At 50.1% G+C, this 24120-nt stretch overlaps 1 protein-coding gene across 2 annotated transcripts in view; it reads right to left on the reverse strand.

Annotated features, from left to right (window-relative positions):
* The window catches only part of Pick1 (protein interacting with PRKCA 1), a 21751-nt gene extending 3536 nt beyond the window's left edge, over positions 1 to 18215 (reverse strand). The window contains exons 1-10 of one of the 2 annotated variants that reach the window (XM_008851277.3): positions 17992 to 18215; positions 17630 to 17727; positions 16672 to 16783; positions 7767 to 7895; positions 6024 to 6090; positions 4205 to 4294; positions 1958 to 2011; positions 1533 to 1595; positions 826 to 959; positions 406 to 498 (exon numbers count right to left, since the gene is read on the reverse strand). In XM_008851277.3, the coding sequence (XP_008849499.1) occupies positions 406 to 498; positions 826 to 959; positions 1533 to 1595; positions 1958 to 2011; positions 4205 to 4294; positions 6024 to 6090; positions 7767 to 7895; positions 16672 to 16783; positions 17630 to 17670 (783 nt within the window). In that variant the 5' untranslated portion in view covers positions 17671 to 17727; positions 17992 to 18215. Of the gene's footprint in view, positions 1 to 405; positions 499 to 825; positions 960 to 1532; positions 1596 to 1957; positions 2012 to 4204; positions 4295 to 6023; positions 6091 to 7766; positions 7896 to 16671; positions 16784 to 17629; positions 17728 to 17893 lie in introns of both variants that reach the window. The other variant, XM_008851276.3, reaches the window with a different exon arrangement.
* Between the last annotated feature and the right edge of the window lie 5905 nt (positions 18216 to 24120).

A 24120-nucleotide genomic window follows, 5' to 3' on the forward strand; every position in this document is an offset into this window, starting at 1 on the left:
AGGTAGAGGGAGTCAGACTGGCCTACATAGTGAGTTCCAGGTCAGCTGGGGCCACAGGGAGACCCTATTTCAAAAAGACCGAAAAAAAAAAAAAAGTTTGGCTTGTTTAACAGACTACCTTTCACCTCCTTTGACCTAGTCTAAGCTTGTGAGGGTGAGAAGTCCCAAGGGGTAGAAGTGAACAGAATTAGAGCCCTCCCTGCTCACTAGGTTCAAGGCCTCTTTGTGTAGGAGCGCAGAGCCTTGGCTGCTTCCAATTCTCTAGTCAGGCCATCAGACCCACACCCCTCCTGACACAGGACAGCGATCTGGCCCTGTCCTGCCTGTCATGGGATGGCTGACTACCTTGGGACCAGCCTCCAGGGTAGGTTCACCCCAACCACCCGAATACCTGTAATCACTCACCAGGTACTCAAACTTCACATCCAGGTACTTCTTGATGGTGAGGCGTGTATCGGGGATAGCTTTGTTGAGGTACGTGTTCAGGTCTGTCAGCATCTGGGAGGGTAGGGGCACTTAGGACCGCAAGGCAGGGTGACAAACAGAACTGATGTGTCACACTCCCTCCCCAGTGGACTCAGGCATCAGCCAAAGGGCACTCCTGTATCCATGTCAGGCCAAGGGCACACTGTGACCCAGTGTCAGAGCCTTGAGATCAACAGGAACCCAAGGAGGCATAGTGGCTTATGGGTGGCTGGTCACGTAGGTGATCGCAATAATGCCTACACCTGGCACCTGACTCCAGCCCAGGAAGGACCTCTCCTGTACACCACACATCCCTCCCTGCCCTAGCCAGCTGGGCATGCTGTTCTTGGAGGGACCCACCGGCTTGATGGTTTTCAGCAGCCGAATGCCAAACTTCTCAATGCTGCGGTGTGCATCAGCAAACTTCACGAATGCTTCACTTGCTGCTGGCTGGGGCTCCCGAACTCCAATCACAGAGAACACGTCCCCAAAGGCTGCATGACAAGTTTGCCTTGAAGGCTGCCCCTACTTGACCCCTTAATGGAGAAGCCAGAGGCTTGCTGGGCAACAGGGGAGGGGCCTGACCAACAGGAAGACAAGGTCTACTAGGGTCTATATGTTCAAGGGGCTGGGTCCACACACCTAGAGGATCTGGTGTTAGTTCCCCAGAGTGACCAGATCACAGCACAGGGCTGAGTGGAGATCTAAGGTGGTGGCCAACAATAGGGAATCTGGATTCTTGGCTTCTAATGTCAGCTCTGTCCCCTTGAGCTCCTGAGTTTTCCTTCCCTGTCTATATATAGGGCTAACTGTGGCTCTTCTGCTCACCATAGGACAGAAAGAGACCACACTGAAGAGAGGCTGTCTGCACTGTAAGTGGCAGAGAGAGAAGACGGTGTCCTCAGAAGGCCAGCTGGCTCTCACTGCTACATTTGGCATCTGTCTAGACGTCACACGTGGGTGTCAGCCTTGGCATAGGGGGTAAGAAGGGCCCCGGGCAAGAACCTAGCCACACCTCACATTGGGTGCTACCGATGAAGGACAGGGGTGTGCAGAGCCATCATTACCCCGGTGCGTCTGTGACAGCTCATAAAAGGCTCGTAGAAGATTCTTGGTATGTTCTGTCATCCCTATGAGAGAGACACAAGTGACAGAAGATGGAGACCCATGTCAGAGACCAGATGGAACCCCAATCTCCCAGCCCATTTGAGGTCCTCATTGGACACTGGATCCCCAGAATTTCCTCTAAAGCCAGGGGATTAAGGCTGAGTTGGCCCCCTGTGAGGGCCCCCATTTGACAAGCCAGGGCCCTGTATGACACAGGTAGAAAAGACTCCTAGGGGCTCTCTCTGGGAGAGCAGGGATTTGAAGGAGCTCTCACTATGCGTACTGGTTCTAAAACTTTCTAGGCTAGCCCCCCGACCCACTCTCTAGAACAGAACTCCCCAGAGAACACCAGCACCAGGCACTTTCTGGCCAAGGTCCTACCTACCTTTGTACAGCTCAGCTGTGCGCTCTAGCTCCTCCAGCCGCTTCACCAACCCATCTATGGAAGTCAAGAACATGGGAGGCTGTGGGCTCAGCAAGCCAGAGTGGGGACAGCAGCCCAGGGCAGAGCCGGGGTGGGAGGGGGAGGCAGCCCCCCGAGGACTGGCCTTTGGCTAGAACAGGAGGTCTGCGTGGGGCCTTAGGGCCAGCCCAGCTCAAGGGCAATGCACTGATACCCAGGACATCTAGAGGATAGGTGAATGAGAAGTAGGCAGGGCTGGCTCAGAATCTTCAATACAACTACCCCACCACTGCCCACTAACTGGGACAATCCCAGCACAGGTTCTTCCCAGTCATAAGTGCACAAGGGTGGGTCTTCCCCAGGCTAGACCCGTGGGTGGCTTCCCATGGCCTCAGAAGGCAGGCCCTCAGCCAGTGCCCAGTGCCCCCTATACTTCTAACACAGTCTGTCAATGGCCAGGGAGGACAGTAGTCATAGAGAATGGGGGGTGGGGGTTCTTGATCATGGCCAGGAAGCTGAAAGAATGGTGAGGAGGACTGGGGCCCAGGGAAAACTTAGGAACGCTTGAACAAAGAACTCACACTGGTGGAAGAACTTGGCCATCACAGCCAATACCTAATAGGTATTAACTGGGCACCTGCTGTCAGCCAGCCACCATGTTAGGTCAGGAGAGTGACCATGGAAAATTAGATCCAGGTCCTGGCCTATAGCTTTAAGTCCAGCTCCAGCCAGTGACCAGGGTAGGATGGGTGGTACACTAGTGGACAGCCCCTCAACTTGGGGTCTGGAAATGGAGGAAGCTGACTGCCAGAGATGGGTAGGTGTTCCAGAAGTGGGCTTGGGGTGCAGGGAGAAGCCAGGACACTTAGGCTCCCCCAGCAGTAGGGAGTGCCACCCTCTTTGGGATCCCCAACTCTGCAAAGGTCCTTACCTGTGAGGGTGAAGTACCTGTGAGAGGGTGAGAGTTTCTCCACTCAAATCACCCCTAGGCCAGGAACTGGCCTGAAAGCACAGGCAGTCAGAGGTCACCCCACTGTGAGCCATGCCCACTGAAGGCCCCGACAGCTCCTGCCCCCTGCCAGCCCGTGTCTCTGGGGCAGGACCACTTCACCCATTTGACAGAGCAAGCTGAGGGGCTGCTGAGAGTAAGGCCACTTGCCTGAAACCACACAGCTGGGACTGTCTGGCTCTCTGGGCTTTGGTCTAGAGCTCACTGTCAGGGTCTTTTGAGGAAGGGAGGAGTGTGACAAAGGCTACGATTTTCTCTGGGCATGGAAGATAGCTGTGTGAAGGACCATGGAGGGATGGGACACCTTAGAGGTCTTCGGGAGGCTGTAGTCACCCTGGCTATGCAGAGCCTGAGCACGTGGCCAGTCGGCAGGAAAGGAGCCACGTAAGTGCTATGCGGTTGTTTTTAGCTGGGTCATGGGACATCATGACAGCTTCAATTTTAGAAACCCTATTTATGGCTGGGGAAATTGCAAGGTTTGGGGGAAAACAACAACCCGTTCTAATTTCATATGAACGCATGGTAACTACGGTAACAAGGATTTATAGGCACCAAGGGCTGAAAATAGCAGCTGCCACTTTGTACCCCATTTGGAACATGCTCAGGCCCTGCCCCCACCCTCCCCGCCAATAAAGGCCATGTGCCCAGCTGAGCCCACAGTTTATATGGGTATTTTTATCTTGCCCGAGTACATGCACAGCACTGCTATTTATAAGCACAGGCTGGTGATGGCAGTAACAGGACCACGGGTTCCATTGGCCTCCCAGGGGAGACAATGGGCCCATGTGTCTGAGTGTGTGTAAAGTGCCTGCACACAGCTTCTCCAAGTGGGCAGAAAAAGCAGAGAGGGCAGCAGCACCACCTCCTGGTCAAGGACAGGGCTGAGGTGGGCAGTGCAAGAACAGGCAGGCACTGGGAAGAGATGAGCAGGATGAGCACTGGGGCACAGATGAGCTCTGGCCATGCACCCTCAGCTTGAAGAGCCAGGAGAGGATACCTGTCCACCTGAGTCTTTCTCCGCCTCAGTAACCTAAAAGATCCTGCTGGTAAGGACAGCCCACCTGGCAGTTGTGGTGGCTCTTGGGAGCTGGATACAGAGATGTGCCTTTTTGGCCATCCAGGTGGAGGAAGGGCCGGGCCACCAGGCCCCACATCAGTTTGATGGGCAGCTGTGGGGTCTCCCCAGGTCTGGGCCAGCAGGGTGGGAGAAGGGGACTCACCATTGCACAGGATGGCGCGGCTCAGGCCCAGAGCATCAGCCGTCCCTGAACTCATGTTCTCCACCAGCCGGTGCTTTACCTTCTTCAACACTGGGGCCAGGAGAGAAAGGGCCAGTGGGTTTGCAGCTGGCCTAGGCTATCCAGGCCCTCAGTCCCATCACAACTCCTCAGGCGGTGTGCCAGCAGGAGGCAGAAGACTCAACTAGGGTCAGGAAGTGGGGACTCTACTCAGTAGAGAGTGTTCTGGGCTCCTGCCCCTCTCACACTCCACTTAGAGAAATGGATAGGTAAACATGAAACACTCAGCCCAGGGTCTGAGATCTGCTGTCAGCTACTGGTATCACTGAGAGTCTAGTACACAGCAATGGCTGACAAGCCTGCCAGAAAGATCTGTCCCACCAGCACCCGAGATGACTTCTGGGGGCTCAGAAGGGCTGGTCCCTGGGCTGATTATTTCAAAGCAATAGGTATCATTAAATGCCACTGGCTGGTCATTGCATGTAACCAGCTTAGGCCTTGGAACGGGTCCTAGGCTGGAACCAAAAATGTCAAGAGCAACAATGTCCAGAGTAGACTAAGTATGGTGGTGTACACCTTTATGCCCAATATGTGGGAGACAGAGGCAGGCAGAGCTCCATGAGATTGAGGTCAGCCTGTCTATGTAGTGATTTCCGGGATAGCTGGGGCTACAGGGAGACCCTGTCTGAAAAAAAAAAAAAAAACCCACACAAACAAAAGAATGTACAGAGTGGGCTTCATCTGCCCTTAGCCTCTGTACTGATAGGCTGTGGGCTGGAGGTTAAGTATGTGCTCATCTGGTGTTCTGCCAGGAGACTGAAAAACCCTCCTGGGCCTCATGCTTTGTGAGGCAGCTGATCTAGAGGACCTGGAAGCTAACTCCTGCTCTTCTGCTTCTGTAGAGGCAAGGCCCAGACCCTCTAACCACAGGCGACTTGCAGCACAGCACATCATGGGTGGGCATGCTAGCCAGTGGCCCTCTGTAGTGCCTATGACCCAATTTGCAGGCTCTGTCTTCCTGGGTGTACACGGCAGAAGATGACAGGGAGGAAAGAAATGTGCAGGTAGGCAGAATACGCAGGCCAAGGTCAGGCCACTGCCCTTTCTCTGAATGGCAAGCTCAGAGCTGGCCTACAAATAACCTGAGGGGACTGGAGAGATGGCTCAGTGGTTAAGGGCACTGGCTGCTCTTGCAGAGGACCGGGATTCAGTTCCCAGCACCCACATGGCAGCTAACAACCATCCCTAACTCCTATTCCAGGGGCTCCAACGCCCTCTTCTGACTTCCGAGGGTATTGCGCAACACAGGTGCACTTACATCGTACATACAAAATAAAAATAATAGGGGCTGGAGAGATGGCTCTGCGGTTGAGAGCACTGACTGCTCTTGCAGAGGACCTGGGTTCGATTCCCAGCACCCACATGGTGGCTACGAACTGTCCTTAACTCCAGTTCCAGGGGAATCTGAAGCCCTCTTCTGACCTCTGCAGCACTGCATGACACAGGTGCACTAACATATATGCAGAAAATACACTCATATACATAAAACAAAATTTGAAAAAAATAAATTAAAATAAATAAAATATTAAAAAACAATAATAATAACCTGAGGTCAGCAAGAGGAGGTGGCTGGGGTGGTGATGGTAGAGGGTATAAACACAGGGCAGTGAGAAAGCAGGGCCAGAGGCCTATGAAGAGCTGTAGGGAGAGCACTTAACACCTGTTCCTTCTAGGCCTTCTGGATCAGCATGGACAGAAAAAGACAGAGCCCATGGTGCATGGATGCTCTGGCCTGGCTTACCAATGTCCAGTGACATGCCCTGCTTGGGGTCTGCCTGCAGCTTGTTGTAGTGGATGGTCACCTCCCCCTACAAGAACAGCACAAGCAGTTAGGACAGAAGCTTCTGGGTCCCAGGTCCTCCCCAGAGACTACTTTCTCCGTGCTGGGCACTAGCATGCCACAGAGAAGGCACAGAGTGGGACCTCCCTGGGACCCCAGTCCAGCAAGGGAGGCCAAGCAACTTGAGGACTCACTTATCCATGTGTTCTAATGAGTGCTCAGGGGCAGGCTTCTAATCACAGGGGGACTATCAGGGTCACGCTGGTGGTTGCAGGCCCTTGAGGCTAAAACTGAAGCCATTTAAATCAAACTTAGATTTTAAACTCAAACCCTAAAGCAGAGCCAACTCAAGCCAATGCAGTTAGAGCTGGGAGAGGGATGTGAGTGGCTCCATCAGTATCCCCATGGCCCAAGGTGTCTGAGGTGTGGCGAAGAGTGCTGCACTGGGATTGGCCAGGGATCTGGCTCTGCTGTGCAACCACAAACAGATCACTTTTTCTGGACACCAGGAAAAAGGCCAGTAAGTCCTGTCTGGTGCACATCCTCGGGAGCTGGGGAAATATGCGTCCACGTGTCAGCACTGTGGACAAACATGAAGGGCTCATGTTCACAGGGCTACATGAGGGCTGGCAGGAGACAGGCCTGGGAGGACAGAAGGGATCTAGAGAGATGTTGGGGAGGGCAGGAAGGGGCTGTGGAGGAGAGAAACACAACTCAGTGATTGAATGGTACCCTCTCTGCCTGTTTCCCAGCACCTCTGCCCAGCAGGTGATCCCCAGAACAAGGTTACACAGACTGCAGGGTGTGGCCCCTGGAGGCTTAGGGAAACTTGCTGCTGAGCTGAGTCCCCAACCCTGGTCCGTCTGATGTCTCAAGGGATACAGGAGGAGGGGATACAGAGGTAACCTTTCCTTGAAGGGAGACCAAGTACCAGGATGACTCAGGAGCAGGCAGAGGTGATGGGGAAGCAAGAGCAGTGCCTGTCTGGGCGGAGGTGAGAAGGGGGACCATGAGGGCAGGTCCTAGAGACAGGAGATGGCAGTGTGGAGGGGAGGGCACTGGCCTGGTTGGGACCTCAGGCACTGGGCCCAGCTCTGTGCATGCTGAACTCAAACCCTGACTCTGGGACTGCCAGTCATCCATCCCTCACATGGATCACTCACTGTACTTTCCCCAAGTGTCCCCAGCAGCCAAACCTCTAGGCAATGACAGAAAGGCCATGCTTGCTTCCTGAGTGGCTAGAGTGCTACCACCATGAAGAGTGAGAGTCCCTGTGGAGCAGCTGGGGTAGGGGAACAGGGGCAGGTCATACACGACTGTGGGCTGCAGCTATACTGGGAACTGCCTTGAGCCTGGGGGCTCCAATGGCCTGAAGTTCCTAGGAAACTAGGAAATGATCCTTCCCACAAGACTCAACATGGCCCAACAGTGGTCAGCAGAGTCCACTAATCCAGGGAGGGTCACCATTGGTATCAAGCTTCCTCTCCAGCCCTGACTGGGGATATCATGGCTTGTGTGAATGTTCAGTATACCTAGGGACTCAGAGGAGCCCAACACAGGTCCTGAGAATACTCGGCATTTACTGAGAGGATAAGGAGAACCAAGACTGGAGTGTGCTTCTGGTACTGCTGTACAAGGTAGTTATCCCCGCTGCTAGGCTCCTGGCAGCCTGGGTGGATAGGCATGGGACCCCAGAGATCTTACCTTCACCTCCTGAATCATCTTCGCCACCTCCACCTTCGTTTTTCCTTTGATTGACCTGCCGTTAACCCCGGTGATCTCGTCCCCAGCTGCCACTGTGCCATCCAAGGCTGCAGGTGTGTTGTCAAACACCTGCAGATGCATAGGAAGTGGGGGAGAGCAGGTGAACCTGGGACCTAACAGGCCCTCCCTGTAACTGCCCACTCTGCTTTCCTAGGCTTGCTGGCCTCTTAGGCAGTGCCGTGAAGGTAAAGGGAGAAGTCCTCAAAGGAATGCCCAACTCTTAGGAGAGGGTGCACAGGACAGGTCGTAAATCCAACAAGTGAGGATTTTCTACCAGCAAATACACCAACCCTCACAGTCCCTTGTGGGCATCTGCTCCCCCAATGCCACTTGTGTCGTCATTTCCCACCACGCTACTCTGCACTCAGTCGGCAGTCCAAAGTACCTCAATCCCCACACCCACTTTAGGGCTGCTCTGAACAAGGCCCCGGTGCCTGTACGCCCTTTCCTCAAGGTGAGCCCTGCAACAGGATTTGCGCTCACTAGCTGTCAGGCTGTAGATGTCAAAGATCAGAAGTGTGAAAGATCCAGCAAGGAGAAAGCCTGCTCTGGGGGCACCCACAAAGACACAGGAGCACAAACTACACCTGAAGTAACCACCAGAGACCCAAAGCCTCTAGCAGAGGTCTGCACCTTTAGCATTTTGTTTTTTTGAGATAGGTTTTACTTTGTAGCCCAGGCTGACCTTGAACCAACAAACCTCCTGCTTCAGCCTCCCACAACATGGTGGCTACTTTGTTACCTTTAGTTTCTAAATTCTCTACAAAAGGCATGTGGAAAGGATGCTTTACAACATTTGTTTATATACAAAAAAAAAAGAAAATTAAGATGAACATTGAGCTCTTCAACCTCTCAGAAATACATTACAAATACTGCAACTGGTAAAAGGTATATACAAAAGGTATACAAAATGCAAACACTGAGATGCTGAAAGAAACTAAAGACACAGATGTCTCCACTTTGTTTTCCTTTTTTTGTTTGTTTGTTTGGTGACAGGGTCTCACTGTGTAGCCCTGGCTGGCCTGCAACTTGCTATGTAAACCAGGCTGGCCTCCAACTCACAGAGATCTGAGCGCTGAGATCAAAGGCGTGCGCCATCATATACAGTCCAGTGATGGCTCATCTTGACTGTCCACCTGACTGGATGGAGACGAGTGAGGCACCTCTTGGGTGTCTGTGGAGATGTTTCCTGGGGGAATTAGCTAAGTGAGGAGACCTGTCCTGAATAAGGGCAGCATTCTCTCACAGGCTTCAGCCAGCATAGAACAAGAGGAGACAGGGGCAAGGCAGCCAGTACAGGCACTCTCTCTCACCTTTCAGGCCATCCCCATGTGAGCTGCTCTCCTCCAGCCCTGCCCTCCTCCACAGACTAACGGAAACGGGGGAAACCCTGAGCCAAAAAGTACTTCCTCCCCTGTTAAGTGTTCTGAAAGATATGTCACTACAATGAACAGTCTAACAGAAATTTGGGACCAGAGAAGCAAGGTCATTGCTGTGTCCAAACATGGCCATGTGTTTAAGCCTTTGGACCCAGTTTCCAGGAAGAATTTAGAAAGGCTGAGAGATGGGGCTAGAGAAGCCCTAGAATATGGGCAAACTTTTGTTTGTTTTGTTTTATTGAGACAGAGTCTCTGTGTATCCACATAGCCCCAGCTGGCCGGGAACTTGCTAGGTAGACCAGGCTGGCCTCAACCTCACCTGCCTCTGTCTCCAGGGTACAGAGATTAAAGGTGTGTGCCACCAAGCTGGGTGGGTAAACTCATCATAATGGACAGTTCTTACAGGAGCTCAGAAGACCAAGAAACCAACAGGCATGGGGACAGGTAAGACCATGCTCATGACATTTCAAATGGGATCAAGGACTCTATTGAGAACGAGATGAGAGGCAGTTTATGCTGTATTCTGGCAAAGAATTTATCCACATTTTGTCTGTGTCCTGAGACTTTGTGGAAGGCTGAGTTTCAAGGTGATGAACTAATTAATTTCAAGGCAGCTCAGAATTCCAAGAATGTCAAGGCTGTGGCATGGGCAATCCTGGCTTTTAGTCAGGTTTATAGCAAAAATTGTTAACAAACTACAGAGCAGAAAGGTTTGGAAAACTTGCAGTTTTCCTAGAAAATGAACTAGAGTTAAGTTGGGGGCCAATAAAAGTGTGGCTAAGAGATTATGCCAATAAAAAGTCAGAAAAATGGGAAAGGAGCCTTGAGGGAATCTCGGGTACTGGCCAGACCCCATCTATGGCAGTCACAGGGATATAAGTTCAACTCATTTGAAAGTCTTTGCTTGAGAAGAGAGCTCAAGTCACCCTGCTGACCCTAGGGAAGCATGGTCCCTCACTTGGTGTCTGGTGTCATCTGCATGATGTTGGTTTTGTGGACGTAAGAATGGAACAGTTAGGAATCATTGTGCTTCCATCTGGATTTCAAAGGGAAGTCTGGGAAGCTAGGAAATTGTGACAGGGTCAGGATCCCTGCAGGAAGATCCTGAGAGGGGAACTGAGAACTGTGAGGGTAACGCTGAAGATGTAATGGAGACCCCAGGAAGTTAGAAACACCAGGAACGTGGAATGTCTGCTGAGGAAAGTAACAGGCAGCAAGCACAGCCAGCTTCAAAGAGGCAATGTAGACTGAGAATGACAAAGGCCTCAGGTGCAAGGCCACCAAGCCCTTCAGAGCTGATGTCACACCTTCACATGCCATAGACGCGACATGGAGCTACAGGATTTAACATCAGCCCTGCTGATTTCAGTCTTCTTTGGTCCCTTTTGGGGACCCCTGCTGTCTCCCCATTCCTCCCTTGTAGAATAGGAATGTTTACTCTGTACCATTGTATCTTAGGAGGATATAACTTGATTTGACTCCATTTTACAGGAGCTCACAGCTAAGAGTTTGCCTTGGCTCTCAGAGGAAACTTCGAACTTTTTTTTTTTTTAATTCAAACAATGTTGGAAATATTAAGACTAAGGAGGTTAAGTCAGGTGCAGTGGCACATACCCACAATTCTGACATATGGAAGGTAGAGGCAAAAGGATCAAGGTCCTCCTCAGCCACATAGTGAGTTTAAGGCCAGTCTGGGCTGAGACCTGGTCCCTAAAAAAGGTCTGAGAATTTGGCAGGTGTGATAGTGCATGCCTATAATCTCAACACTTGGGAAGTAAAGGCAGCAGGATCAAGGGTTCAAGATTGTCCTCAGCTAATAGTGGGTTCAAAGTCAGACTGGCCTATCTGAGATCCTGTCTCAAAAATAAAACAAGAGCTGGTGAGATGGTTCAGAGGGTAAAGACACCTACCACCATGCCTGATGGCCTGAGTTCAATCACCAGAACCCAACATGGTGGAAAGAAAGAGCTAACTGCAAGTTGTCCTCTGTCCTGTGCTATAAACACACACACACACACACACACACACACACACACACACAAAATGTAAAAAACAAAAAACAAACAAAAAGACTATGGATATTCTTAGAGATAGCTAATACATTTGGCATTGTAAGATGGGCATGAGTATTATTTTTTGTTTTTATTTCTGTGTATGAGTGTATTGCCTACATGTAAGTGCACCTATGTCATGCAATGCCTGTGGAGGTCAGAAGAGGGTGTCAGATCCCCCGGAACTGGAGTTATGGATGGTTGTTAGCTGCCATGTGATAGCTGGAAACCAAACCTGGGTCCTCTGCAAGAGCATCAAGTGCTTTTAACCACTGAGCCATCTCTTCAGCCCCAAGGCATGAATCTTTGAAGGGCCAGGAGTGGAATGTTATGGTTTAAGGTATTTGAGTGTCAAGTTGACAAGACACAGACTTTGTGGATGGTTGATCTTAACAGTCAAATTGGACTGAGAAATACCCAGGCCATAAGTAAAGCTCTATCTCTGAGAGGAGAGCTCTACTACACTCTGGTGTCACATGCCTAGTAGGAATCTCTGAGTCACATGCCTAAGGACCTCCGTAAGGATGTCTCCAGAAGGGATTAACTAAAAAGGGAAGGCCTGCTGCAAATGTGGGCCACACCATATCATAGGTTGGGAGCCTGGATAGAATAAAGGGAAAGGAGAAAGCCAGCTAGCATAGTGCAGACATACGCCTTTCTGTTTTCTGGCTGATGTGAGCTATTCAGCCACAGGCTCCCTGCCCTGATGGACACACCTGTCAAACTGTGAGCCAAGATAAATTCACCTTCCTTTAAGTGGTTTCCCTTAGGTATCTAGCCACAGCAATGAATACAATGGTCCATGTTAGTGAATGAGAAGACATGATACTAAGATGTCAATACGGTGCTGAAGAGATGGCTCAGTGGTTAAGAGCACTTGCTGCTCTTGCAGAGGGCCTGAGTTCAGTTCCCAGCACCCACATGGTGGCTAGCAACATTCAATGGACACAGAATAGTCTGTGTCCAATATCTATAGGCAGGAGAAGAAAGCTGGACCCTTCTCTAATACCAGGTATAAAAAATTAACTCAAAAGAGGGCAAAAAAACAAAACCTCAACAACATGGATGAACTTCAAGGAGGACATTATACTAAAAAAACAAACAAACCCAAACGCTACATGATTCCACTTATACAAGCCTCTAGAGCACTCAAAATCAAAGACAGAAAGGATGTGGAGGCTGCCAGGAACTGGGGAGAGATGGACAGCGAGTTCCTTCCTAACAGGTCAGTTTTAGTCTTAGAGGATTAAGTGTTGTAAGATGGATGGTGGTGATGGCTGCATCACAAGTGTATTTTAATATCAACTAAAAAACGATTGAAAAGGTAAATTCTGTGGTATGTTTATTTGCAACAATTTGAAAACTAACAAAAAAGAGACAGTAAGGACCACACAGGGCTAGATGCAATCCAAGAGCAATATAGGGACTCTCACAGAAGAAGGAAGCTCAGGTGTCCTGATGAAGCCACCTGAGGACCCAGCACAGCCACAAACACGACTGTGCCAGCAGCAGTACCCTGGCACCTCAGACACAGGGACAAGATGCTCCTCAAGGCTTGAGAGATCAGGAATAAAGCACATGTAAATAAAAGGTTCCAAATCAGAAAGACAGCAACACTGGTAACAATGGATAATGGAATGATACCATCAAATTTCTAACTGAGGCCATGAGATGGCTCTGTGGCTAGCCACTGCCAAGTCTGCCAACCTGAGTTGGATCCCTGGGACTCACATGGTAGAAGGAGAACTGACTCCTACAAGTTGTCCTCTGACTTCCATACATGGGTGCACACACACAAAATAAATAAATGTTAAAAATATCTGTAAAAACAAAATTCTAACTGAAATTTATTTCCGAATTTAAAGTTTATTTTTCCTCAGTGTTGGGGATGGAATCCAGGACCTCAGCCACTCTAGGCAGGTGCTCTACCACTGAGTCACATCCCCAGCTCTTTGACATTCATTCCTGAATTTGATGAGCTGAATGTCAACTGCACAGAAACACGGGAATAACACTGACAAGAGACAGAAACATCCCTGAGAAGTGCACTGCCCACATGCCCTTCATCAGAAAGCGACAGGAGGCCATGCTCCACCCAGACTGGAGGGAAACCGAGCAAGAGACCCTGGAGATGGGAATACCAAAGAACACGGGGACGGGGAGGTCCCCAAGGGTTAGACTGAGAGACAGAAACAGCCTGAGCAACAATGGGAAAGTCTGACTGTGGAAAGTCAATGAGGGACCAAGGAAATGGCAATCAAGCAAACAGCAAGAAATATCAAGAAGAAAATGAGAGACCATGCTTCTAAGAAGACAGCCAGGGGCTGAGTGCAGTGGTGCATGCCTGTAATCCTAGCACCTGGGAGGGAGAGGCAGGAGGATCAATTCACAGCCAGCTTTAGCTACATAGGGAGTTTGAGGCCAGCCTGGGCTACATGAGATCCTATCTCAGAAAACAAAGTAAAGAAAAACATCAGGCCTTCAAAAAGTTCCACACTAGAGCTGTGGAAGGGGGAGGGAGCTGTGTGTTTTTGTCACTTTATCCCTTGTGTGTCCAACAGAACTACCAGGCACTTGGAAATGTTTTCCTAAAACAAAATATCTATGGCATGACTACTGACTCAGTAAAGAAGGTAACATGTTGGAAACGTGTCCAAAGAAGGAGCTCCATAGTTTGCAAGAGAGTTGACCTCTCATAGCCTGGCCTAAGAACAGTCAGTAGATATTTACAAGTGATTGATCAAGAAAAAACAGACACCAGGCATGGTGGCTGGGGATAGATGACTCAGTGGTTAGGAGTACACCATGTTCTTCCAGAGGACCTAAGTTCAGTTCCCAGCAACCATGCTGGGCAGCTTACAACTGCTTATAACTCCAGCTCTAAGGGGATCTGACACTTCTGGCCTCTGTGGGCACCTGCACTCACATACACATACACAAAATAGAAAAAAAAGGGGGGCAGGGGAGCCAAAGCCATGTCTGAGGCAGCAGCTAAGGGGTAGGTCAGGAGGGCAGGGGATTGTTACTAGACACAGGCCTTTCGGTGCACTTGACTTGCTAGATACAAACAAAACTGAACTTCAGAAAATAAATTCCACTATTCATGAAAAACAAACATGCCCTCAGGTCTTGAACAGATGGGGGAAAGGTAGCACAGAGGCTGAGCGGGCATGTGTCCAGGCCATACAGTGGGGAGGTCTCCTTTTCCCTCAGACCTCCCAGGACAGAGGAGACCATATCACTCTCAAAGGCAGAGGCAAGAGCAGATGATCCTCCCAGAAACCCAGTGTCCAGTCTGCCACTGAGGCCTACTTTGCTGAGTGTTACAAGACGGTGCAGTAAAAACACTGATCAGGTACCTGGAGGAGGAGGCCTCACAGCAGGCCTGTTCCCACTTCTGCATCACAGCAGACAGAACACCAGGGCAGCTTCCTCAGTAGAGACCCCAAAGCCGCTCCTTACCAGGGCAAAGCAGCTGGAAAAAGGTGCAGCTGCCAGGGACTCACAGCAGTGGCAGCGACTGATGCCATGCACCTGACCCATGTTACGTCACTCTGTTGTGTTTTTACAACAACCCAAAGATGCTTATGCCTACATAGTTTATTTCATGAATTAATGGTATGTTTTTGCTGTGTTTTGTTGTGGCAGAACCTCATGTAGTCCAGTATTTTAAAGATTTAAAAAAAATTTTATTTATTATTTTTATTTTATGTGTATGCATATATTGCCTGTGTGAGTGCACCCGTGTTGTGCAATGCCTGAAGAAGACAGAAGAGGCTGTCGGATCCCCTGGAACTGGAGTTACAGACAGTTGTTAGCTGCCATGTGGGTGCTGGGATTTGAACCCGGGTCTTCTGTAAGAACAACCAGTGTTCTTAACTGCTGAGCAGTTAGAACTGCTCCATCTCTCCAGCCCCTAAAGATTTATTTTTTTTTATATGTATGCATGTGTGCCTGAGGGTACATATGTGTACCATGTATGTGCCTGATGCCTGTGGAAGCCAGAGAGGGCATGAGATCCCCTGGAACTGGAGTTACAAGCAGTTGTGAGCCACCCAGTGTGTTTGTTGGGACCCAAACCTGGGTGTTCTGCAAGAGTAGCAAGTGCTCTTAACCACTGAGCATCTCTCTAGTCCCTGGCTACATATTTCAAATCGTTACTTTCCAGAACAGAAAATGGATGTCCAGAGCAATTAATGAACTCCCTTGCACACAGGATACTTTACATTTGAACTCCAGGCTCCTTCTTTCCTTCATCTGTTTTTTTGTTTTGTTTTGTTTTGTTTTGTTTTTTGACTGGGTCTCAGGGAGCCACATTAAACTCATTGTGTAGCCAAAGATGACCTTGAATTCCTGATTCTCCCTGCCTCCACCTCCCAAATGCAGGGATTGCAGGTATGTGCTGCCATGCCCAACAAGGACATTATTATTTCATAGCCTTCACTTGGCCAGTGACTTGACTCACTAGAGATACTTTTACTGAATGTGCCCTATGTGCCAGGCACAGCACTGGCACTAACTACGATGAAAAGGCATATGGCATACCATCAAACCATAATGGCAAAACTGATCTGTCAGCCAGATAGAACAGGCCACAAAACAATGAAGTTGCTGGTAAGTACCCAGAAGGCAAAGAACAGGCAAAAAGGGGAGTGAGGTACAGGGGCAGCCCCCCTAGAGCAGTGCGCAGGAGAACTGCTGAAGCCAGACCTCAAAACCAAGGAGGACCAGGGAGATAGCCCAATGGGTAAAACTGCTGGACAAGCCTGATCACCTGATTTCAAGCTTTGAATCCCAAAATGGAAGTAGAGAACCAACTCTTGAGGGTTGTCCTTTGACTTCTACACGTGCACCCTGGCACAAATGCACTTGCGCATGCATGCGCACACACACACAGGTGCATACATGTAATAAATTTTTTTTTTACACAAAGGAGCCAGCTTTGTGTGTGTGTGTGTGTGTGTGTGTGTGTGTGTGTGTGTGTGCGTGTGTGTGTGTGTGTGTGTGTTTTCATGTACAGGTAAGGCACTACCCCCCTTTTTTTTTTTTTTTTTTTTTTTGAGATAGTGTTTGTCACTGGCCTGGAACTCACTGGTTAGGCTGGCCACTGAACCCAAGATTTGGTTAGGCTGGCCACTGAACCCAAGATTCACCTGTCTCCACCTCCCCAGCACTGGGATTACGAGGGCACACTACCATGCCCAGTGTTTTATGTGGGTGCTGGGGATTGAGCTCATGTACTCATGCTTGTATAGCAAGCACTTTACCAACTGAGCCATTGCCCTCAGCCCCAGCCCTAGCCCCAGCATCAGCTTTTTTAGAGTGGAGAAATGAACCTGTTTGTGGCACACCCAAGAAGGGAGGTGACTTAGTCCATCCAAGATCCTGCCCTCACCTCCAGAGTGTGTCCCATACCTGAACAATATAGAGGCAGGGACAGTACTGGGCCCCTCCTCCAATGCTGATCCCAATCAGGTTCTGAGCATCCTTCTGCAGGGTTACCTTCCCAGGCACAGTGGGGATTCCTCTGGAAATAGAAGCAAGGCAGTTGAATTCTGGAGAAAGGCAGCCTCAAAAGGACAGGTCTCTAAGCCCTGCGAAGGCTTCCTAAAGCCTTCTCTCCCCCTTACTTGGCCAGAAAGAGCAATCTGTGCCAGAACACGTTTGAGTCATGCAGCTGTGGGCTCACAGCTCAGGGCTGCCACTAACCTGCCATAGGATTTGGGTCAGGCATGTTCTCTGCATCTCAGTCTCTTCATCTGTAATATGGGAAACAAGGCTCCCTGACCAGAGATCTTAGAAGAATGTTTGTGGAAGAGTCTATACTACCTTCAACCCAGTCCACAGGAGACAACTCCATTAGGTATGTCTTGTGGTAAGCAGTCTCAGCGTTAGCTTACTTATTGAATAAACATTTGCTACCATCCTCTTTCTGCTCAGCCCCTTACTAAGTGCCGACAACACACAAGGCCATAAGATCCACTCCTTACACAGAATACTTTCTAATGGAGATTTTTAAAACTCTGCCTTACTAATCGTCTATGCTGGGGAGGATGGTACATTTATATCCCCATGCATCCGTCAAAACCTGCCTATGTGGCCACCTCTGAGAAACCTTCCCAGACCACCCCAGCAGTGGATTGTCTATCTTCCCTGTGTTGTTGCTGGATCATGCTACTAGAGCTCCTATGGCCCTGAATTGGGACTATCTGTTAATCTGTCACAACGCCCTACAGATGATGAACTGCTGGAATGCCTGGGCCCATTTCTGCTTCCATTCGATGAGAAGTAACAGTGTGTGCAACTGGTAAGTCCAGGGGCATGAGGGGACAAGGGTCCCGAACTCCCAGGTCTTGAGAAAGAAAATACTCACAGTTTATCCTCCTCGATGTCATAATCCAAGTCTGCAAACATGGTTCCAGGAGTTGGGGCAGACTGCCTAACTGCCCAGCTCGGGAGGGGAATGGAAAACTATATCCGAGAGAGAAAAGAACACGGGCTTTAAGGCAACGAAGTGTCCAGATGCCAGCCCCAAGCTCCCCACCCCTCCCCCATCTGGGACAGCAGGCCCCTCGTCCTCCCCTCTGGACTGGAGTGGGGCGCCTCGGGCTGGAGGGGGTGGGCAGGTGAGTCTTACTTGGTACAGCGGGGGACCCCAGGCCAGGGCGATGGACTCGGATTCTGGAGCCCGCCCCACGGTCTCCAGACCCTTTGGGAGCCGCTTCTGTCGCTCACCGGGAGAGTCGGTCCCACAGCCAGGCCCGAGCCAGGCTGGCACCTGAAGCCACCTGCCGTTCCACCTGGCGGTGACCGCGACTCGCGTCACTTCCGGTCGGACGCGGAAGTCCCGCCTCTTCCCCCCCGGGTATTTGCCCCAATCCTGGCAGGCAACCCTTCTCTCCCGGCTCCGGGACTCTCCGAACCAGTAAAGAGAATAAGTATTGGTGGAAGGTCGCTGATAGTATGAAGAAATGGAAGGGAAAGAAAGGTCTGGACAGGCTGGCTGCACCGGCCCCGCCCTTTGCCCACCCCGGCCGCCATCTCGGGGAAGGCAGGGCTCTTCCCGACTTACTTCCTTAGCTGCACACTGGAGACCACTCCGGGCTGGCGGTTGCCGGGGCAACGAAAGTATTCCCGAGGCTATCTAAGTTCAGTGGACTACGAACCGTGAGACCTTTGCTTTCGCATTTTAAGTACCTCTTCCTAGGAAGAGCCTGCGGCCCCTCTACTCCAAAGATAGCGTAAGAGCTGGAAGGGCCCCTCAAGATCCTAGCCGTCCCCACGTTTGCAAACCTAAAAATTAAGTACCAGAGAGAGGGAGTAACTTGGTTCAGAACTGCTTATAGCTGGTGAAAGATCCAGAGCTTGGCCCTGAGACCCTGCTACTGCCTAGTCTGGGGCCTTTAAGTCTGCACTAAACTTGGAACTATGAGAAGTGTTTTCAGTGGACTTTTAAAGACTTTTCCTTGGTATCCCTCAGTTTCCACACATACATGCTATCAGCACTCAATAGATGCTTTTTGTAGTAACTTAGCAAAAGATTCACACCACGCCTCCTTCCTAGTCTTGAGGGCCCCAGGGTTCCACTGAAAGCACAGCTCCCATGTTCCCCTGTTCAGCAAACACCATCAGTGTCTCCAGCTGGACATTCCCAATCTCATTTCCCCACCGACCTCTGCTGCCACTGTTATTGTCAAATGAGTTCCCTGGAAGAAAGTGACTCCTAGGACCACTACCTAGGAGGTGGTCAAGCCACCTCATCCAGGTGAAGTTGAGCTAGGCTTATCTGGTGTCCTTTCCCAGCTGTCCTGGGGGCCAAGAAGGAAGGAAAGATGCACAGAATAGTTATCCACATGTCCTACAGAAGTCCTCCAACTCCCCCCCACCCCCAAACACACACACACACACACACACACACACACACACACACTGCAGGGAGCTGAGCTGAGTCTCAGCAGGTGTGTAGAATGCCACCATGGCAACCATCTTCCCCTGAGCCCACTGCTCTTCAGCTCAGATCACTGTCACAGAATTCTAAAGTTCATTCTATCCTGTAAGTGCAGGTAAGCAAAATAAGACTCTGAGAAGCACCTTCCCCATATTGTGGGTGATCAGTGGCAGGAGTTGGGATCACCAAGCCCTGTTTTCCAGCCAGTATTTTTTGTTTTTTAGACAAGGTCTCATATGTAGTCAGGCTAGCCTCAAATGCACTATGTACCTGAGGATGAACTTGAACTGCCTCCACCTCCTAAGTGGATTCACACCCAGTGGGCACCCAGTATACATGAAGCTGGGGTTCAAAATCAGGGCTTTCTGCGTAGTAGGCACATACTCTACCAACTGAACTACATACCCATTCCCAGAATTTCATTTTAAAAGTTTAGTAGCCTCCAAACCCAGACACTTTAACAGGCTGGGTTTTGTCGTTTTGTTTTGTTTTGGCATTTCCTTTGAGACAGGGTTTTACTATGAAGCACAGGGTGTCCTGAAATTCACAATCCTCCTGCATCAGCCTCCGGCGTACATGATGCATGTGTGTGCCACCACGCCCAGATTTTTAAAAATTTTTATTTATTTTTATTTTATGTGTATGTGCATTCCCTGCATGTATGTAAGTGCACCACATGCATGTAATAGCCACAGATGCCAGAAGGATCCAGATCCCCCGGAACTGGAGTTACAGATGACTGTTAGCTGCCTTATGGGTGCTGGGAACTGAGCCTGCTGAGCCTGGGTCCTCTATAAGAGCAGCCAGTGCTCTTAACTGCTGAGCCACTCCCTAGTCCCCATACCCAGATTATAGCATAGACTGTAGCTCTTCTCCCACACACAGCCCTAATTCATACTTAGGCTCTACCACTTTGTAGCAGGGAATTTGAGGCAAGTCACTGCCTGACCCTGAGGCTCAAGTTCCTGTAGAATAGGGAAATGATCCCTCCCAGCAACTATTTGTGAAGGTCAAGTGTAAAAGGAGGAATGAGCAAGAGTGCTTTGTAGATCTCTAGCCCCCGCAACTGAGTCAGGCCCCCTTTCAGTTAAGGGAAGATGTCCATGCCTCTCTCCTGCCTCGATTCCCCACCTTTTAGGCTCAGGAAGCCTTCCCAGACAGTCTCAGCCGATAAGTCTTTTTTTTTTTTTTGATCTTGCCTCTGCTTCCTGAGTCCTGGAATTAAAGGCATGCACCACCACACTCAGCATAAGTCTTGCTTTTTCTCTGAAGTTTGGAAGCAGGTGTTATTTGGATAGAGCATTAGTGTTGTATTGTGTGTTGTTCTTTGACTTCCCTTCATAGTGTCCCTGAACCCATTCTGTAGGATTAACTTATTATACATTTGTATTTTGTCTGGGAAGTTTTTTCGCCTTTATAATCGGAGATTAGAAGGCCTACAATGCAAGGTAGTGGTAGAGTGCTTGCTTAGTCTGTGTGAGGCCCTGGGTATGATTCCCCAGCTCTGTAAAAAAAATTAATAAAAAAATTGCAGGTGAGAGATATTGTCCTGACAATATAAAATGCTTCTCCCTATTTCTCATTCCTGGTTGCCTTCATTGACTTTAAAATATATATATTTCTTTATTTCTGTTTTATGTGTCTGAGTGTTTGCCTGCATGTATGCGTGTATGCATGCACACCAAGTGTGGGCCTGGTGCCCACAGAGGCCAAAAGAGGACATCATATTCCCAGCAACTAGAGTTATGGATGGTTGTTAGCTGCCATGTGGGTTCTGGGAACTGAACCCAGGTCCTCTTCAAGAGCAGCCAGTGCTCTTAACTGCTGAGACATCTCTCCAGATCCCTTCACTGACTTTTAAAAAATATTTTATGGGGCTGGAGAGATGGCTCAGCAGTTAAGAGCACAACTGCTCTTGTAGAGGGTTCAATTCCCAGCACCAGACGGTGGCTACGAACCGTCCTTAACTCCAGTTCCAGGGGATCTAAAACCCCCTTCAGACCTCCACTGCCATTGCATGACATGGGTGCACTCACATACATGAAGGCAATACACTCATACACATAAAATAAAAATAATAAAATATTTATATTTATTATGTTTATTTTTTGGATTCTGAGGTTTAAAACAATGAGGGCAGCCACTCATTTCAGGAGCTTGTCAGGAGCTGCAGCCCTGCCTCCCAGCTTACCTGCCTCCTTTGTGCCCTATTCCTGCTCCTGATTCTCTCCAAGCAGATGGTGACCTCTCACTTAATTCAGCTGTGTGACCCTGTGCAAGGTCCAACCCCTCTCTGAGTTTCCAAAATTCCATTCCTGTGGTTCCCAGGGCAGCCTCAATCCCCAGGAGCCCACCTTCACGCACCCTTTTCCTGGGCAAGTGCTGCCATCTGGTGGTCATTTTCAGGAATGCCTCTTAGGGTACCACCAACCACCCAGTCCTGCTGACTCAGAGCTGATGGCAAGTCTGCAGAGTGTAGACAAATAGGTGAGGTTGGTCATCTGAATGCCAGGCTGTGCCTGACCCTTCACCCTCAGCTGCCACTGTCACTGAAAGAGCACGAGACTCTTTCACCTGCCACTGGCATTGAAGGCAAATCAGGAAATCAGGTGGGTCCAACCTGCTTACTCATTCCTTAGTTCATTCAATAAGTATTTATTGAGCACCTACCAAGTCCATCCACAAGGACACACAGGTAAGGAAACAGGCGGGGCCTGACCCTGACAAGCCCTCAGAACAAGTGGGAGAAGGCAGACAAGAAACGAGGAAATGGGCTAATTCTAATCCACAGAGGCAGTGGAGGTAGAGCTGATGTGGAGAATGTGGCAGAATTTATTGATGAGGCCATCCAAGGGCCTCTGAGGAGACATCAGGGATGCTTGTGAGGACACCTCTCCTGACAAAGACCCCCAGCAGGTGTCCCTTGGCAAGTGTACACCAACATCTTTTGGGGGACATGACAAAGTCAGGAGGCCAGCAGGGTCCCCATGTACTCTGTCACCTGTTTCACAGGCATGTGACACTTGGTGGTTTGTTAACCAGCTTTCTGTCCACCTCCTACCATACTCTTAAGTCCCTGAGGCTGGAGCCTGGGCTACTCAAATCACACTCCATCCCCACTCCTAGCACAGTGGCCAGCACATGCTACCCTTCCACACATCTGTTAGGATAAATGAGTAGCTTCCATAAAGAGGAGAGAGCCAGAAGTCAGGCAGGGGCCAGACATAGGTGGGCCTCAGTGGCAAACCAGGACCCCAGACTTATTTGCTGGCACTGGGGAGCCACAGAAAACTCCAGAGGAGGGACACAGCAGTAGAATCTGGGTTTAGCTGGAGCCCACTGGCCACCTGAGCAGAGTGCAGGAAGCCAGGGAGACACATTTATGGAGGAAGGTGCTCCGTCCTGCCCCCCGCCCCCCAGCCTGATGCAAGCTGAAAAAGCAGGACAGAGGGGCTGCACAGCAGAAGCTGGAGAGAACCTATGTGGGCCAGTCTTGGGGGCAATGGGTCTGTAGGGGCCAGATTCCCCTAGGGACAAGAATATGTCCCCACTGGGGCAGGAGTTGATCCTAGAAGCCTATTTCTAGCTTTGATGGAGCCCTGGTTCCCACTGCCCTTGGGTGTAGGGCAACCTTTCTTCTCAACCACAACCTTCAGTCAGTTGCCTTGGCCAGCAGTGGGATGTATGCCTCAGAATGTCCCAGAGTCCACCCCCAACCACTCCCTAAGTGACTCTATTCCTGGCCCAGCTCAGTGTGCAGTGACTGACCTCTGACCTTCCCCTGCCCTCTAACCCCCCAGCGTTCTGCCCTCTGGGTTAGGTCAGTGATGAAAGCCAGTGAGAGCCCGGGGTGGTGGGGGGGTAGGGCAGAGAGAGAGACAGTGTCTGATTGTTCCCCACCCCAATAGGCCACTGAGGGCTTGCTCTCTCTTGCTCTCTCTTTCTCTTCCCCCCTCCTCTCTCTTTTCTCTCTCTCTTCTCTCTTTTCTCTCATCTTCAGTGGGAAGTTATTACCCATGCAGAAGCTACACACCCCACCATGCTTCTGAAGATTCTGATCAGCCATCTGGTTTGGGGTCCACTTTGGAAAGAGCCTTGGATCAGAGCCAGAAGACCTTGGGCCCTCTCTGAGGCTGTGACCTCAAGCATGAACTGTGGCCTTGGGATGCCCAGAACCACACAAGAAGGCTCTGAGAATGACATGTGGAAACAGATATGATCATCCCACTTGCCGTGTCTACAGAGAGTGGCTTGTCCCCTTAGGCCTCGGGTCCAGCTGTGCCCCAGGGAACTCACTGGCCTGGGCTAGAGTGCCTGGCTAAGGCTGGGTGCTCAGTGGGCAGGGCCCTGCTCCTCTGTGGGGTGTCTTGGTGGCTGTTCTCAGTGCATGGCTGGCTCCTGATGGTTTTCGCAGTCTATTGTGTTGAACTGAATCTAGACATAGGTCTGGGAAGAAGCAGTTCAGTTACCTTGACTCTCCTTGTGCAAGTCAGCAGTGCCTCTGGGCATTAGAAATTCTCAAATATGAAAAATTAGGAAACATTACCAGGGCCTTTTTTTTTTAAACCTAATGTCAGGTTTCACCAATGACCCTTCACACCACTCTGTTTTCAGCTAATCCTGTCAGCTCTGAATGCCTACCTCATCCCAGCATTGATTCTGTTTTTGATGACAGGGTCTCATGTAGACCAGACAGGTCTAGAACTCACTATTTAGCCAAAGATGACCATGAAGTCCAGATGCTCCTGCCACCTCCTTCCAAGTCCTATGATGGCAAGCATGCACCATCATACCTGGCTTATGAGGTGCCTGGACTGAACTCAGGGCATCCTGCTAGGCAACCACTCTCCCAACTCAGCCCCACCCTCAGCCTGGCATTTCCTTTTAAAAAAATTTTTTTATGTGTATGAGTGTAT

Source organism: Nannospalax galili, unplaced genomic scaffold (assembly GCF_000622305.1).
Source record: "Nannospalax galili isolate Female #2095 unplaced genomic scaffold, S.galili_v1.0 scaffold445, whole genome shotgun sequence".
Lineage (NCBI taxonomy): Eukaryota > Metazoa > Chordata > Mammalia > Rodentia > Spalacidae > Nannospalax > Nannospalax galili.